The 16,280-nt window shown below is 47.9% G+C and overlaps 2 protein-coding genes across 2 annotated transcripts; one reads left to right on the forward strand and one right to left on the reverse strand.

Annotated features, from left to right (window-relative positions):
- Nucleotides 1-1,695: 1,695 nt before the first annotated feature.
- LRP88_02261 (uncharacterized protein) lies at nt 1,696-2,713 on the forward strand (the record flags this gene model as incomplete). The annotated part of the gene is made up of 2 exons (XM_083238928.1): nt 1,696-2,408; nt 2,461-2,713. 2 exons carry the CDS (start codon nt 1,696-1,698, stop codon nt 2,711-2,713), a joined length of 966 nt encoding a protein of 321 aa, XP_083105523.1.
- A 10,445-nt stretch (nt 2,714-13,158) lies between these two features.
- LRP88_02262 (uncharacterized protein) lies at nt 13,159-14,631 on the reverse strand (the record flags this gene model as incomplete). Its single annotated transcript, XM_083238929.1, has 4 exons — nt 13,159-14,036; nt 14,086-14,193; nt 14,247-14,471; nt 14,526-14,631. 4 exons carry the CDS (start codon nt 14,629-14,631, stop codon nt 13,159-13,161), a joined length of 1,317 nt encoding a protein of 438 aa, XP_083105524.1.
- Nucleotides 14,632-16,280: the final 1,649 nt, after the last annotated feature.

Below are 16,280 nucleotides of genomic sequence, written 5' to 3' on the forward strand. Positions count from 1 at the left end.
GTTCGCGGTCACGTTGCCAGAGATGACAGTGCCAACCTGTCCTAATATCCCATAGTTGAACGATTTCGAACAGTGACTCGGCAAGATTCTCCACCACTGTGAATACTTAGCTCACGGCGTAGAGCGAACAGCCTGGATTGCTGGTTGCCAACTTTGTCGATGAAGATGCAAATACTACTATCATCGCAAGACGGTTCAGTCATTTTCCGAGATCAAAGCTGACGTGTATTGTCGTTAGGGCACTGCCCAGCTCTGTCTTGATGATATCCGCCTTAGACTCGAAGGTCTTCTACAGATCTCTGGTGACGCCATTCCAAGGTATTTGGAGTGCTAATTTGTGGTCGAACTGATAGAAGAGCTCTTTCAGGAATTGCGCTCGGATATTGGGGAGGGCACATCACTATTAATAGCAAACCGAACACTAATTTCTTGTACAGCCTTGACCTTTGCCTTTCTTATCATGCTCTGGTTACGCCGCGGTCGTTTTGGGGGTTACATGGGACTGAAGATCGATCGCGTCATCGTCGCTGGGGCTCGATTGAGTCGCTGGGGTGACCCGATAGGCTCTGTGCAAGTCAGTATGTGGTATATGTTCATATGGAAGACGAGTCTACACTTGTGAAGATGATCTGTTGCAGAAGATGTCGCTTGTACTGAGACTGATTCTGGCCGATCCTTCGTGTCACATTGGCCGCAGCACCACATATGAACGATGGGCTGAGCCTGGTGATTCAATTCAATGAAGAACGTGCCGTGCGCTCTGGTCCAATTTTTTGTGCCTTTCATGCCTTTCCGGCCTAGCGAAGGTACTTGAACGAAGCGGTGAGGTTATTCCAGACGACCTTTAATAGATCGACACAGTCTCGAGACCGCAGAGGGAAAAGGTGGCGTGGGGCAAGGTGTCGAAATCACTGGCGAAAAGCTCACCAGTGTAGCCATCTTGTCGCTGGTGCCATGTCTTATTGACAACGAATTTGACGCGTCCCGGTATGGTGTAGAGGGGGCGCGTCAAGGGCTGGTAGGAGTTAGGCGGCGATAGCAGGTACCAAGGAGGCCCCGGCTTCAACTAGGGCTAAGGAGTATCACCTATCTGTGGCCATCTTGTACAGGGTAGGACAAGACGGAGGGTCTTTGGGCAGTTCAAATATAACATGGCATACCTACGTATGTTGGGTTTCTGATGGTAGAGAAAATATACTCTCGTGTCTTTTTAGCAACTAAACCTCTAGAGAGGGTGGTTCAAAATAAGGAATCTTGGCTGCACTGTTGAAAGCCCACGCGCTGGTTCCCCCGTGGAGTTGGCCGGGATTTCAAATCTCGGGCTGCCTACCTCTAACGGGTAATGGCAGAACCAACACACATCACCACCGCCACGCCTTAGCGCCAGCACAGGCACAGCCCTCTGGGGCTTGCTGGATTTGGGTCTCTTGTGACATGGTCCAAAGGCATGAGATAGGATTGGATACCCGGCAAGAACGGCAATGAGGATGGGGCTGAGTTGGGCGGACTTGGACGAGATAATACCGGCCCGAGCCTTTTTCCGCCACACAGCCCAGTCGGAACATAAGATGCCAAGAATCGCCTGTTATCCATTCAAGCTCCAGCTCAGCTCCATCGTCAGTAACAGTGACAGCAGCAATTTTCATTACAAGACAAGTCATCTTGCCCGGTCATTTTTAAATACCATCCATCATAATGTCCGAATTTAACGTGGACGAGCTTCGAGAGCACATCATGATCGCTTTAGATGAGGAACAAGCCAAACGCCAAAACGGCTGGTTCTCAGCCATAACGACACGATTGAACGATGGAACAGCCAGGGAGGCCGCTGAATGGACTGCATTTGCTATAATGGCGACAGCTGCCCTCATATCTTTCAACAAAATCCCCTGGAGCAAGAGGAGCAAACGCCGCTTTCACATTTTCCCCTTCATCGCTACGCTCACTTCGGCCATCTGCTACCTACTTCTTGCTTTGGGTTATACGGGAGAACACACATGTAAAGAATACCATCTCGCGAATCCCAATGCCACAGATGAGCCAGATGACTGGCAACCCGGTTCTCTTGAAGGCGGGACGAATCTCAAAACCTGTCGCCAGTCCGCCGGCCTTGATCAACCCGAGTGGAGCCTTCTCCTGATGCTCTGGATATGCCAATTTGTCACTCAGGCTGTAGGCTCGCTCTCCAGCGGCTCAGCTGCATACAGCATCATGACTATCCTGAACAACGACAGATCATCGGACTTGGACGAGTGGAATCTTGTCCTCAAGTTCTGGCCATACGCAACAGCGGCCTTCTTCATTGCTCGGAGCACCTACCAGATGATTACGCACAGAAACGCCGAGGCGCGCAGATTCTTCTTTTCCTTGGGTGCATATGTGTGCGCACTGTATGGCATACGCATGGCGTGAGTTCACTGCCCCTATCCATCTTGCGAGCGAAGCTAACATTCTAACAAGCGTCTTCTGGTGGGCAAACAGACGTGTCTTTCCCTCAAACATTGAGTACATCATTTACACCATCATTGATGTTTTGCTCCATTCTGCCACTTCTCTATGGCTCTTGGAAGTTGAGGTGCCCAACGTTGGAATCGATTATGATGTTGACGTGATCCAACACGCTGCGCCGGCTTTTGACCTGAGCCAGGCGTTTTTGTTCCTGCGTATGGCACAGGTCGCGATATGGTATCATAACCAGGGTTACAAGTCCTGATAATTGCACCAAGACTGACCGTGTAGAGAAATTGAACCACAATAATCTTATTGAATCAATGATGGTTGTAATGTTGAATAGCAACCCAGAGGCTCTCATTGCCATTCACACCGAGCCACACTTCCACATGACCAGCATGAGGTCCCTGAGGGTTTGCATCTTCTCCAAGTGTCTGCTATAGATTTTTAATTCGAAAACATCAGTGTAGCACGTTGTCTCTGTGGGCAGGGCGGTAATCTGTCCATGGGTATAGTCTAGCACTGGCCGAACGAGCTTGGTGATCAAGCCTTGAAGATTTTAAAGCTTTACCTGTTTGACCGATGCTTGGATGCAGTTCAACTCGGCTGGCTGAGAATCGAGCACAATCTAACCAGTGCTGAACTTTAGGCCATGGTTTCGTGTAATGAAGTTAAAGATCGGCGGCGACACCATCTTGTCAGGGCATACGGCGTAGTCCGGCGATGGTGCTAGTCGGCTCATCAGTGCCACCGAGCGATATCTCAAGTTGCTCAATTACCACGGATGGGTAAGTAGAATGGAAAGCCCAGGAGTCTTGAATGCATGTTTATCGGAGCACCACTGGAGTGTTGCCACTAGACCAATGTAGACCAACCTCAGCGCCTCGAAAGAGAGGTCGCCGCCAGTTAGAGTAGGGACAACGTTTCTCACTTCGCCATAAACAACATCTGGTCCAGTATCAATCAGGTCGTGAAGGGCACAGCCAAGACCGCCTAGTATCATCCCTTGCTCATCGCTAGGGCTATCATACCACGCAGGAGAAAAGCTGCGTAGACCAGTCTGTACCGCGCCCAGGCGGCCAAATCATGCCAGACTCTCCTGCCAAGGTCTGGATCGAAGCTGCCAATCGAGTAGTCATACATGAGTCTCGCATTCATGAGATCCCATACACCGAAGACAGTTCCGCCGTAGACTCCTCTACCCTAAGAAAAAAACATGGCGAGGACGCTCGTGTTACGGCTTGCTCTGCAGACACGCTCACGATAGCACATGCCCTCATAGGCAGCCACTGAGCTTTGGTGGCAGGATATGAGCCTTGAAAGTAACCTTGGGAAATTAGCATACCTTATGGATGTTCGTTGCCCGCCGACTTTGGTATCGAGGCCAGTGGTCATGGTCTCATCCCTCATCTCCAGCAGTCTAGCTGCAGTATAGTAGAGCTTGATGCAACATATGACGACGCCCAGGACCCTAATCTTTCGAAGTGCTGCGATGGAGAACAGCTGAAAGTCTTGGGTATTCCCTTGGATGGGAATTTGGCCCTGATACCTGAAGGTTCCCATCATGCCGTCGTCCGAAGACGCTTGGTGGCATTGAGGCTCGATGATAGTCTGGCTGTCTCCATATTACATCTCAACCTGGCGCAGATGCCAGGCAGGAGCAGTCTCGGCATGAGACACTGTGTCTCGAAGTCTTTTTCGGGAGTCGTCTTGTCTCATGTGTCCATGAGGACGAAGTCTTGGGATGGCGGGCGTGCGAGGAGCTTGTAAATGTCGGGACTGGGAACTGGCGCCACAAGGCGTGTAAATCACAAACTTGGTCGCTATCGCGTCCTAAGCAGGTGATCAACTGCAGCCACCTGATTGTTAAACGCCCAAGAAAAGCACCTGCGTCGCTAAAGCTGAGCCTATCACCGCACTCCTCTCAGGTGAAGTTGCTTTCAACTGGGATACCGATTCAAGAAGATGCTTAACACACGAGTTGGAAAGACTCCTGCACTCTCTTATGTACTTGAATCGCTAGGCGGCTCGAGTTCGGGGCGCAAGAGCACCGGCCTGCTCAACCGCTTTGGCAAGAGTCACAGCATCTGCACAACTGTTGTCGTTCAAGAGAACGGCTTGCTGTCCGTCAAATATGGAGGCACTTTCTACCGTAGTAGCGCTGTGGAATTTCTAGCCTTGGCTATCATAAGTGGTTGCCATTGGTAAAGAAAGGTAGAAAAGGGAGTAAAGACAAGTAGAAGAATAAGCACGCGTGGATAAGCCCGCGAGTTTCTCTACTCTTATTAACAGAGCCAAAGGAGAACAATGCTCGATTCTTTTTATTTTTTTCGTTTCTCTTCTATAGACGATCAAGGATTCAAGTCAGCTCGTATGCTAAGCGCTCAAGCTGATCTAATCTGGTTCCCCAGGCGTAAAAGCGCGTCGATAGGATCCATGAAGACCTGGAAGACAGATTGACCGCAGAAGCGAACTGCTTCGCGCACTGGAACATATTACAAAGGCACCGTTAAATGCCATATAACCTTCACCCTCAGGGGCCAATTTGAGCTTAATCGAGTTCATATGGCTGCTGATCGAAACTTGACCCTGAATCTTACCAGTACAAAGCTAGTAACGATAAAAGTGTTTGATTTGCTGATTGGGTTGCTCGTTTAGGACTATGACGGCTCGCTACTCGTTCATGTAGTGTATCATTATGATATCTGCTATCGTCCGTCGACTACTCGTTGCCATGGCAATTACGTCGCCATCCGTCACTGAGATCGTCTTGCCCACTATTTTATTGTTGGCCTTTCATAAGACAGGTTTCGTTCGGAGCAATAATGTTTAAGTTCCTCGCAGAACTCCCATAATGTATTCGATCCAGGACTGTGGTCGCTAAGATCAGCCCCCCCTCCATGTATCACTACCACACATTTTATTCACTGCGAGCTATAATAAGCCTGGCCGCCAGGGGGTATTGATTGCAATGACATTCTCTGCCGAATCTTTTGCTGCAGTTACCTAGTAGAAGAACTGAAAAAAAAGACGACTGTGTTAGTATTGGGATGTAATCCTATGATCTATTGACATTGGTATTATCTCTTTCTCATGTAGTTGAAGGCCGGCCGTTGATGGGACATAGAGCTGAGCCAATAGATAGAAAGATCTCTTCAAACCTATTATCAAGACAAGTCCCCTGGGAGCATTCAAAAGTGTCGCAAGCGCTCTGGCAAACGCCTCTGACTATCATCCCGACATGGTCCCGCTGACTTGGGGGTTAGTGCAGTCCCCGCCCAGGTATGGCTTCACCCCAGGTCAACTAGAATGTGTGCGACGAAGTCCAGTTGAACACGAGTAGAATTCCTTTATGCACGAAAAGCTTCAATGTCTCAGAACTAATTAGACGAATGGGAAGGTGGTGAGTTGTGTGGTTCGAACATGGCCTCCAACTGAGCCTGAAGATGTTTTTTAACCGTCTAAAATTAACTAAATAGATAGGTTCAATCCATTTCGTAGGTTCACCTGGTCTGACGCTCCTCAACAAAAACTAGCAAGTGACAGGAGGGACAAGAAAAAACGGTTGATCCTCCAGATGCTGTCTAGTTTATGTAAAACTCTCTAAGTGGGTTTGGCACAGCATCCTACGCGAAGTCATGACCTTTGGTCTTGGAACGTTATTCAGAAGGCGTCATGATTGACACTGCACCACGCTGTGGTCTAGGCCCATGCCCATGCGAGGGCTTCCGGTCGAACCCCAGAGGAACACATTGAAGAGGTCTATTCTTGACATGGCCTCAATGTTATATTACTCACCATTCGGCCCCGCACTCCCTCTAGTCGATATCATCGGTAACCAACAGTGTTGAATAGAAAGCCTAGAAAAGGCCAGTGGTACATTGAGAGGCTAGCTGGTTAATACCTTGACATTCGAGGGCGTGCTGTCGAGTAATTAAGCAAAAGAAATACAGTATTCCAGCTCACCACTAAACCATGCTCTAGTCAAACTTATAAGGGGTCAAAGGTAACTTGGCTTTAGTGAGCTGTCCATCTCGCTTCGATTCTGGGACATGTAGATTGCGAGATTTGTTCGAGGCAGGGCATCTAGTTTTGAATTGTGTAAGGAGTGATTTGTGCCATTTGCTGACCGGACAATAAGACGACCCCGTTCCCTCTGTACGTGATACTTGGTCCCACGCGCTCATCCGCCTCCACCCGAGCAGGATGTAGATTATGTTATTATTCACGGTGATGGGTGGGATCATTTTGATTCCCTTGGGCGAAACGCTTTGTTTGAAGTAGGTCATATAAACTTACATCCTGCTAGAATTAAATCGTCTTAATTTACATTTAAGATGACAACATTGTGAAATCTCTGCTTATTATTGAGGGACTTGACCCAGTGTCATATGTCGGTCTTCGGGCTCAGTTAACCCATCAAGGGCCGGGTTGCAACTATAATAAAGAACTGATCTTCAACACATTAAAACATCGTAAGCCGATGTTAACACAGTGGCCTAGGTCTCATAAATCAACTATCTAGCAAGGGGTTCTGCATCACCAAATTTAGGCCTACAAGAGGACTCTATGTGCCGTCAAGGATTACAGTAAAGAGGCACTAAAGGTGTTGAAAGTCACTAACCAACATCTTGAGGCACGATGTACAGAGCACTAGCCCTTAGACGAACTTAGAGTAGGGTCAGTGGATTCATTTAAATACTAGCAACAACTTGACTGGGTTGAAGCTATGGTTAGCTCTAATATCTTGCCGTGAAAGTTGTGGACGACAGGCGGCTCACCACTCTTGTTCACTAACCGGGAATGGCTCGAGCTGCTGGAGTTTGGGATACCGTCGCCATCGATCACAGCTTGTGATTCATAGAGACGACCTTTTAATAAACCAACCCCAATTCTGGGGAAAGCCCCTGCGTAACTCCGTTCATTCTGGGAGGAGTAAGAGACATACAATCATTACGGTGTTTTGCAGCATTGGGTTCTGATATTGTCGTGTGTCTCAGTGTGTTTTTTTATTATGTGCTTGACAAGTATGCTATTGAAAAGAAAATAGAAAGAGATATAAAATGTGAAGTCCCGGGGCAGTTGGTTAATGGGGAATGCTAGCTTTACATTGCACTGATCACCTTGTTCTAAAGCCGGACTCGTGAAGTAGTCTCTGATTGGGGGCGATGTTCAACGGACAGGATTTAAACATGTGACTCTCCTCTGAAGATAAACAAAGCGGCACATTGTTTATTGCAAGAACGATGACTGTGGCTCCGTCACTGTTGGACCCCCCACCGCGATACTCGATAGGGAAAAAAGCGAGCCAGACTAGTCTGGGCGTTTCTCAAAGTGGTTTGATTGATAGACTGCGTCACCTCCAGTTCAGGGCTCAGCTGTACAAAATACATTCGCCATTCCCTTGGACAATGCCAGAGGTTCAAGATAAAAGTTTACTGTCAACACATATGCTCTATGACTTCAGATGTGGAGGCAGCAAGTAATAGCACCTTTAAATTGACATGGCAATGCATAAAATTGGGAACTTCAATGGGATATTGAGTTAGAATAGAAGATAGAAACTATATCAAGGGTAAGCCAGACTGGCTCATCGTAGTCTGTTCATATGTTTGGTGAGTTGCTTTGGATCGGCCATGGTGAGATGAACTACCCGTTGAGTTTATTAGTGTCGGGCTCGAGTTTGTTCACCGTCTTGGCGTGGGCCTTCCATATAATATCTGTGAATACGACAATCGCCATGAGCACTCGAGGCCTTTATATAGCTCTAGGCTGTATGGCCTTTGTGCTGATCTAACTTTATGGCATTATTGTTATTATTGCAATAATAACGAGTTCACCAGAGACCTTCAGCCACAGCAGCAAAGACACAATTACTGATACATGACAGTATTAAGGCACCCTAGAGCCTCATTAACTTTGTATATACCGTATTTAGTACCGTCGACCAAGGTAGACCCAGCCTTGATGGCTTCAAATGCTCGTTGCGTGTAGAATCCCGCTTAGCTGTTGCTGCAATGGTCTCCTTGTCCGCGTGCCTATGCCGTCAGCCACTTTGATAAGATCCATTCCCAGCTTGGGATTATCTCTTACAAAGGACATGTAATTGTAGATGCTATTAACCATTAACTGTTTGTCATCGACTTTGGGGGCTAAACCGATCTGTGAGATTTCGTAGGAGATAGATTAGAACCAGTACCGTCTAGATGATGTTCCACTCATCTCAGAGCATGCACATTCACATTTTCGGGCTTCCAATAGTCGTTGAATGATATGGCACCACCGCCTCTGAAGCTGTGCAATCACATTAGCAGGGTCCGCGTCCTCAGTGGCCTTTGGCTTCGGAGTCTCCCACTTGATGGTCCTGGGACTTGGGCGAGGAGACTCATCGATGTCCACTGTACACGTATCGTGAGACCACCCGCTACCTGGTTTCTATGCATGCCTTGAGTGTTGCCTGTGGGTAAACAAACCAGTTTAGTACTAGACCAGCTCTGACGTTCACCTTTCAACATTCTCTCTTGTACTATAGTCGATTATAGCAGATTAGAAAGCTTCCCAAACTCAACTGTACCTGCTGGATTGTTCCTGGCATCGGTCAGTTGAAAGGTGCCGCTGTTGTCAATTTATGTACTCTCAGGTCTTGGTACCATGAACCGGGGAGTTATCTGCCGTCTCTTACCATACTGAGTGAGCTGCGCGACCCAGTGTCATTCCCGTCTTCATCTTCATTGAAACTACATCAAGAGACATAAGCCGACAGAAAGTACGCATCCATGATGGCACAAGCTATATCATTCACCCATCTGCTGAAGCTAAGTCCCAATCGCAGTCTTGCAATCCTGCTGTCATGACAAATGATCGAGATGACGAAGTGGGGAGGTATATTCCTCAATGAAAGGGATTGACAACACAAAGTTTACCGTGCTTTGCAACATTGGGTTTTGATGCTGCTGTACGTTTTGAAGTGTGTTTTTTAAAGACAGTGTGCTTGTTGATTGTGTGATAGACACTTATGCCATTGAGAAAAATAAAATAGACGACGCAAAGTCAATCCAAGCTTTTCTAAAGCCAACTTTTCCTCTTCTGAACGCCTACGAAAGTCTGCCATACATCTTACGCTCAAGTTGAACGGCGCTCCAGCCCAGCACACTCGAGAAATCCGTAGCAATATGGTCTACCCTGATGCTGCCGTGGCACAGCGGACGTTAAGTACGAAGAGATCTTTAGTTAAAAACAATATACTCTCACATGAGAGTTCTTTAAGAGCTTTAGATATCGGTATTCTGTTGAGGACCCTGAAAGAGTTGAACGCAACAAGATTGCACTTCGCCGAATATTGTTCCGCTGATCTGGGCATTGCTCGTAACGCACATCCATCTTTTGGATCAGTTGTCCCGTCAAGGCCGGGCTTCAACTATGAAAACACTCAAACGGATCGTAGTGTACCTCTTATGACGTAGTCGCACATGATAACACCGACATACGCTTCCCCGATCGCGAAAATTATGCGGCTGTGGCTGTAGAACCATGTGCTGCCATAGCCTCTCGCTAAAGACACGCTGTGGAGCTATGACTAGAGGACAGATAGGTATACGCTGTGAGAAAGTGAAACTTCAATACCCATTACACCGTTATATCTAGGGGCGTACAAAAGTTAGAAAGACGTTGCATCTTGGTGTGATGAATCAAAAAGGTTGCTTTCATCCACGTGAACATGACAACTACCATTACCACCAAGACAAGTTCTATAGTCATTCTAAAATCTGGTAGGTAGTGTCAGTTTACTTGAATGATACACTTTGAATGACCTTTTAGATAGAGACAGGTGCAATAGTATCATGTAGAAAAGTAACTTGACGGGGCCAGTTTCATTTACGCAGGGATACACCAGCCGCAGGCATTGACACGCCGCACACCAATGCCGCAATCTCGCCACGCTTGTGCCAACGGTCTTTTGTACCCACGGCAAGCCCTGCTGCTGCCGTCGCTTGAACTTTCATGTCACGGTCTTCTGGCGTAGTTACCTGATCAAGGGCCACACTATAGTTCTGATAAACAATCTATAATAGCCGTACATCAAATTATTGGCATACCGGCTTCTTCTTGGCCTTTTACTGCCTATAACATAAATCTTATCCCTACCTACGTGATAAAAGGCTAGACGCTTTAGGGCGTATTTAAGTGCTCTAACCTTCGCATAAGAAAGAGGACGGTGAGGGTGAGGTTGAATAGGTAGCTCGAGTGTACTATACTGTCGAGTTACCAAGCTTCAGGTTGCACATATCAGCTTTCAACACAACACTTCCATCTCAAGCTATTTGAGCCCACCACATATTTACCTGAATACTCAAATATCTTCGGGGTGTCCTCTTTGAGATAGATTTACGTGGAGTAAAATAGCACTCAATAGTCATATTCGGGTTGTTGAGCACTCACCAGTAACGTACATTGCTCGACCTATGCACCCGTCACAGAGTATATCTTCATCTCTGAGGTCAGCAACGTCATCTGTGCATACAATCTGATCAAACGTGGTTTCATGTAGTGCGTGTCAGCCTGCAGCAGTCTTGTAAAGCAGGCCCAACATCGGTTTACTCACCATGAACGGCATTGAAACCACGATATCGGGCACCACCGTGCCACCATCTGACAAACGCATCCAAACATGTTGTCGTAAGACGCAACAATAGCCACTGCCTCCCGTTCATGCCTGGTAGACAGCTTATTTCCTGTGTGAAACAATGCGTTCGTTATCATAGTTAAAGCCCAGCCCTTGATGGTTAAACTGAGCCAGAAGATCTAGAATGTTTGAAATTTTAGGCTTTGGTGCAGTGCCCACCTGTCTTTGTTTTATGGTTTCTCTCTAACGAATCGGCGATCGGATCACGTACCGAAGAGTTCCAATCCGCTTCGAGGATCAGGTACGTAGATCAACAATTACAGTTGGACTTGCTTTATTTACTTACACGATCTTGCACGCATTGGTGAGCTGATAGATTATATGGTTAGACGCAGAGGATGTATACATGTACGCAGACGTGGTGGCAAACCCATCATCTCCGCGCGACGCTGTAAAACCATCAGGGATTGTTCGTAGTAGAGCGCAAGATTTTCGTATATACCGCTGGCATTCTCGCCTACAAGCTAGCATATGGCGTCCAACGGATCCTTCTAAGGTGTGGTAGGCTTGGCATATTGTAGGGCCATTCCGATGGGTTGTTGTAAGCTAATGGGCAACACTACAGTTCTTGTGGGATGATCAGGAAGACAGATAGCCTGCATGATATGAGCCGCCGATACTGAAGAAGGAATGACCGAGTGTTCGACGAAAGGTGTGAAACTATAGCGAAGAAATGATGCCCTCCTTGAAGTATCATTACTCATCAATGAGAAGTTCCATGAGATACGGCGGCGATTTCAGACCATATGTATTGAAAGTTTCTGCTCACACGTGATTATTACATTGTTTTGTCGACAAACCAGGTGGAACAAGTACCACGGAGGACTTGCCATCAGAGAGAAATAATAATCTCACACCGACATCACTACATGTAGGCACTATATGGAAGTATACAGACACATCGATCACGGCCGTATTTGAGACTCAGTACACAGATCAAGGCAGTACAAGTACAGTCCGCAATCGGGTGCAGTGTCATCAGCGCATGATCATTGAGAGTGCTCTCCTATAAGTTTTTGTAGTCTATAAATTTGTTTCGCATCCGACATAAAACATACCCAAACCTACCAATATTATATGCGTGGGGTACATGTCCTGCTATATCGCCAACGCACTTGTTATTCTTCTTATCATAGTCATTTCATCATGATAACTTTGTCATGATAACTTTGTCATGATGACTCTATCTTGATAGCCTTATCATGACAACTTTATCATGACGACTTCATTATACCATTTCATTATTTTCATCCTTTCATCATCAGCTTCGATGTCATCGCTCTGTACTTCTCAATATCTACTGCAACCCTAGTAGCGGCTTCGTATGCGTGACCAATTAAGAAGATATGTTCATAAAAGATTCATCTCCATACGGCCAGGCCTCCAGGTCAGGCTCTTCGTCTTTCTCATAGACAGACATGTCGATGAAATGATTGTTCTGCTCCGAGCATGCCTGGAGACGGTTCGTTGCACGTGGGAGAAAATGGGCGTGTACAAATCCTGAACAGCACTTCATGTAGTGACTCTCAAGTTCAGTGTACACCGTGCAAACAGTCAGTGGCCCAAATGACAATGGTTTTAGGTATACAAACGCTCCCAGATATTCCTGTCATCCCGAAGCTCTCCCAAATTCACAGATCACAAGCCCTTGACATCCCCAGGGGCGCGCAAACACAAAGCCGCTTCGCTCGTCAACGCCTGGAAATAGGTGGGAAGATGGAGGTTTGATACGAGCCCTAACCTCGTCCTCGTTAATAGCACCCAATTTCATGATTAATGTCTCACGGAGGAACGCATCCCTCATCAACTGTACACCAGGCTTCTGCGTTGATGAGTTTCCTTCACATTTTCCTCACTTCTCCAGAGTCGTTCTCTCTCAACTTGAATGTACTATCGTCAAAACTAGATTAAAAAGTCTATCAACACTTTGAAGAGCTAAAAGAACGGCCAGGATCACTCATATCCAATTATCTTCCTCTGCATGCCAATTCAAACCCCTTCCTCCCTGCAGGACACCGCAGGCTTCATCCAAATCGTGACCTTCCTGCCGCCTTGGCCTCTCGTCTTGCCTTCTTCAAAGCCTCCATGGGTTTCAAAAACATCAATTCCCTTGCCAAAGACACAGTCTGGGTTCTGGTGGCAATGCCTGGCTGTGTTGCCCGGGCCCCAACCACAGGTAATGGTGGAGGTCGATCACGTCGGTAGGCCTCTTGGTTCTGGGCTGGGGCGATGAAGGTAGGCGACTTCTCCTGGGGGGCCTGATAGATAGGAACTCTGTGCGCCACCTGAGTCATCTTTGGAGGACAGGTACCAAGCCCCCGTCCTTGGTCATGAGATTCGCCATGAGAGCCCAACACTGTTCGAGGAATCGTAGCAGGATAAGCCACAGTACGAGGCGCAACAGTCTCGATGATGTGAGACTTATGTGTATGATGCGCAGCAGAGGGTATGCCTGGCTTGTGTGGTGCCTCGAACTGAATCCCTGCGTCGGTCAGGGCAGAGCTTTCTCGATCCAATGTTTGGCCCCTGCTTCTTGGTGCGTGGCGCAGCACAAGATTTCCAACTGCAGTCTCTTTTGGGGAGGCCTCAGGTGTCTTGTGGGCCCCGGATCTCTGAATACTCGCGGCTAGAGGAGCTTCCTTTGCCACTCTATGAGGTCGGCTCGCCGCGGGATTTTCATCTGAGGCCTCTTGGATAGATGTCTCAACGGCTATGCGACCCTCGGCTCCCTGAACGTTCGAAATAGGAGCACCTGATTGTGTCTTCGACCTTGTCTTTCTCGTTGAAGGGTTCGTATCTCGGGAGACAGGAGCGGGGAGGGGTGGGTGCTCGATATCGATAGCATACTGGACGACATACTCATGGTCAACGCTGTTTTCCGGAGAAATAGCGACCTCATGATCTGAAGAGTTAGTATTCAGGTAGCAGCGAGATGACACATGGCAACATACTTGTTTCAATTTCTCGCTCCATGAGGGCTCCATCGGTGTTGAATTCGTCCTGCATATCGGGGTCGGCATCCGGTTCCTCTCGTATGTCGGAATCATCATCTTGATCTTCTGTCCCAAGGGTCAGTCAGGCGATGCAGACTCAGTCTTGCAGGTAAACTCACGATCCACAAACCCAAAGCCAGCAACCTCTTCCAAGCTCAAGTCTCCTAAATCTTCGGACAAGACCACGTTCCAGTTTTTGCTTTCTTTCAGAAACGATCTCCAAAACTGCGGCCAGCTTTGTGGGTGTACCCCCCACTTCGACATCCACTGCTCCTCACCTTCGGACGTCTCCTCTAGCGTGGAGATCTTCTCGGCGATCCGGAGGTAACGGTCGGTAAGACCCACTGGGCAAGGTCTTTGATTGATCTTGCAATCAGTTGCGTATCTTTGAATCTTACGGCATCGTGTTTTCCAATGGTCAGAGACCTCAATGCTGGTGGTAGCTTCGGTGGCCGGAATCTCACTGGGACCGGGTGTTGGTTGCTCAGAACCGTGATCAGACATGCTGATTTCGATAACAAATACAGAGAGTGGTATAAAGGACAAGTCGGTTCCATCAATTGATGATGGAAGGAAATCCGGGAACCCGAGATTATATGATAGCTTAGAACGCGGGCCACCAGAAGTGATTAGATATCTTTCAGCACCAAGGGAAAGTCATGGATGAATGGTGCACCGGAACAGGAGCATGCATTTGCCGGCAGAACTATTGATCTGATAGATCGAATTACAGGTCTATGACTCATTGGAGTCATGTGGCTTAGCTCTAGACCGTACCGTGCTCCTCGTCGAAAGGGTGTTGACTATTGGCAAGGAGGCGGATCATGTGCCGCAGAACAGAAAATACGGATTGCCAAGCCGGATTTGCAGGCAAAGGCTTATCGTCAATAAGAGCATTTCCTATTGTCCACGCCACATTCAATTTGGGCGGCCGCCAGTCCCAACGACGAAACCTGGTAAGTGATGAACTTATTGAACACTCAACTGGGAACTGCATCCGTAGTCGATGTGACCCCTCACCTCACCGGAACAATAGGTAGAAGGCCCAGTAATTGACGCATGCATTGAAATAACTTTGCTTTTGGTCGTAATTTCCACTTCTCTATTGACCAGGCGCTCAAATTTCGCACAATATTGCCTTGGGCCAGTAATTCTTCTCTGGCCAAGCAAGGTCTTGCATGAAGCTGCTTGGTACCCTACACCGGCGAATGGATGCCACTAAATGGCCCAGGGTCCAAAGTCACAAAGTGATCACCCCCTGTCAGTTTGTTAGCATAACTTCTGTTGGCCCAGAACTGCGCTATTGGTTTTTATGGACCGCCAGACTCTCTCGCCCCGGTGGTGCTCGTTCCTGTTAGCCGACATTTCGCCGACTCCTTTTCAAAGTGTGCCTCTGGTGCATGTCATCACCACCTGGGCTCATCCCCTGGGCTTCAGGGGATGAGCCCAGGTGAAGATCATTGCTCAAACCCGTTCTCCAAAGGAAAGGACCCGTGGTCAGAATGAGACGTGATTCAGTGTAAGATTCTCAAACTACAGTAAAAGACACCAAGAAAGATGACCAAGGTCCCCCCGTCGAGCTCCTATTGAGCAGCATAAATGCCCCAATTATCTCCATGTTCATTAAATGTTCCTCACTTTGCCTTTTTCATGGTGATTTATTGCGCTCCACAGTTTCCCTTCTCCACCAGCTGTTGAATTAATTCATGGTCTGCCTCCACCTCAAGGTCAAGCTCTCTCAGTCGTGAGCTTTGAATGACATCGTACTGGCCCGTTGGCGGCTCGACTCTCTCAGCCTGAGGCCTGACCTGCTGGGTGCTCACTTCCACAGCAACTGTCGGGAAAACGGGCATTGGTTGGCTGTGTGTGGATGGAGGATGGCAGGGCGCTTGAGTTGGTATCTGAGGAGCAGCCTGATCAAAGCCGCTCCCAGCGATGGCTGCAAAGAGCCTGCCTTTGCATGTGGAATGGAACTTGACCTTCGTAGACTTGTCGGGGCTGTTGAGGTAGACGTTGGTTGGGACGCCGCAAATGAGCTGATGGGTTAGCTGGGGCGAAAGACTTGGTAGGAAAGGGACCATACGGTGGACGAGTTTGTTGGGCACATGATAAAGTGAGAATGGTGTGACTGTAGAGATAGCAGATGCTAAGAT

This window comes from Fusarium phalaenopsidis (assembly GCF_050370095.1).
Source record: "Fusarium phalaenopsidis strain FUZ10S chromosome Unknown contig_32284, whole genome shotgun sequence".
NCBI lineage: Eukaryota > Fungi > Ascomycota > Sordariomycetes > Hypocreales > Nectriaceae > Fusarium > Fusarium phalaenopsidis.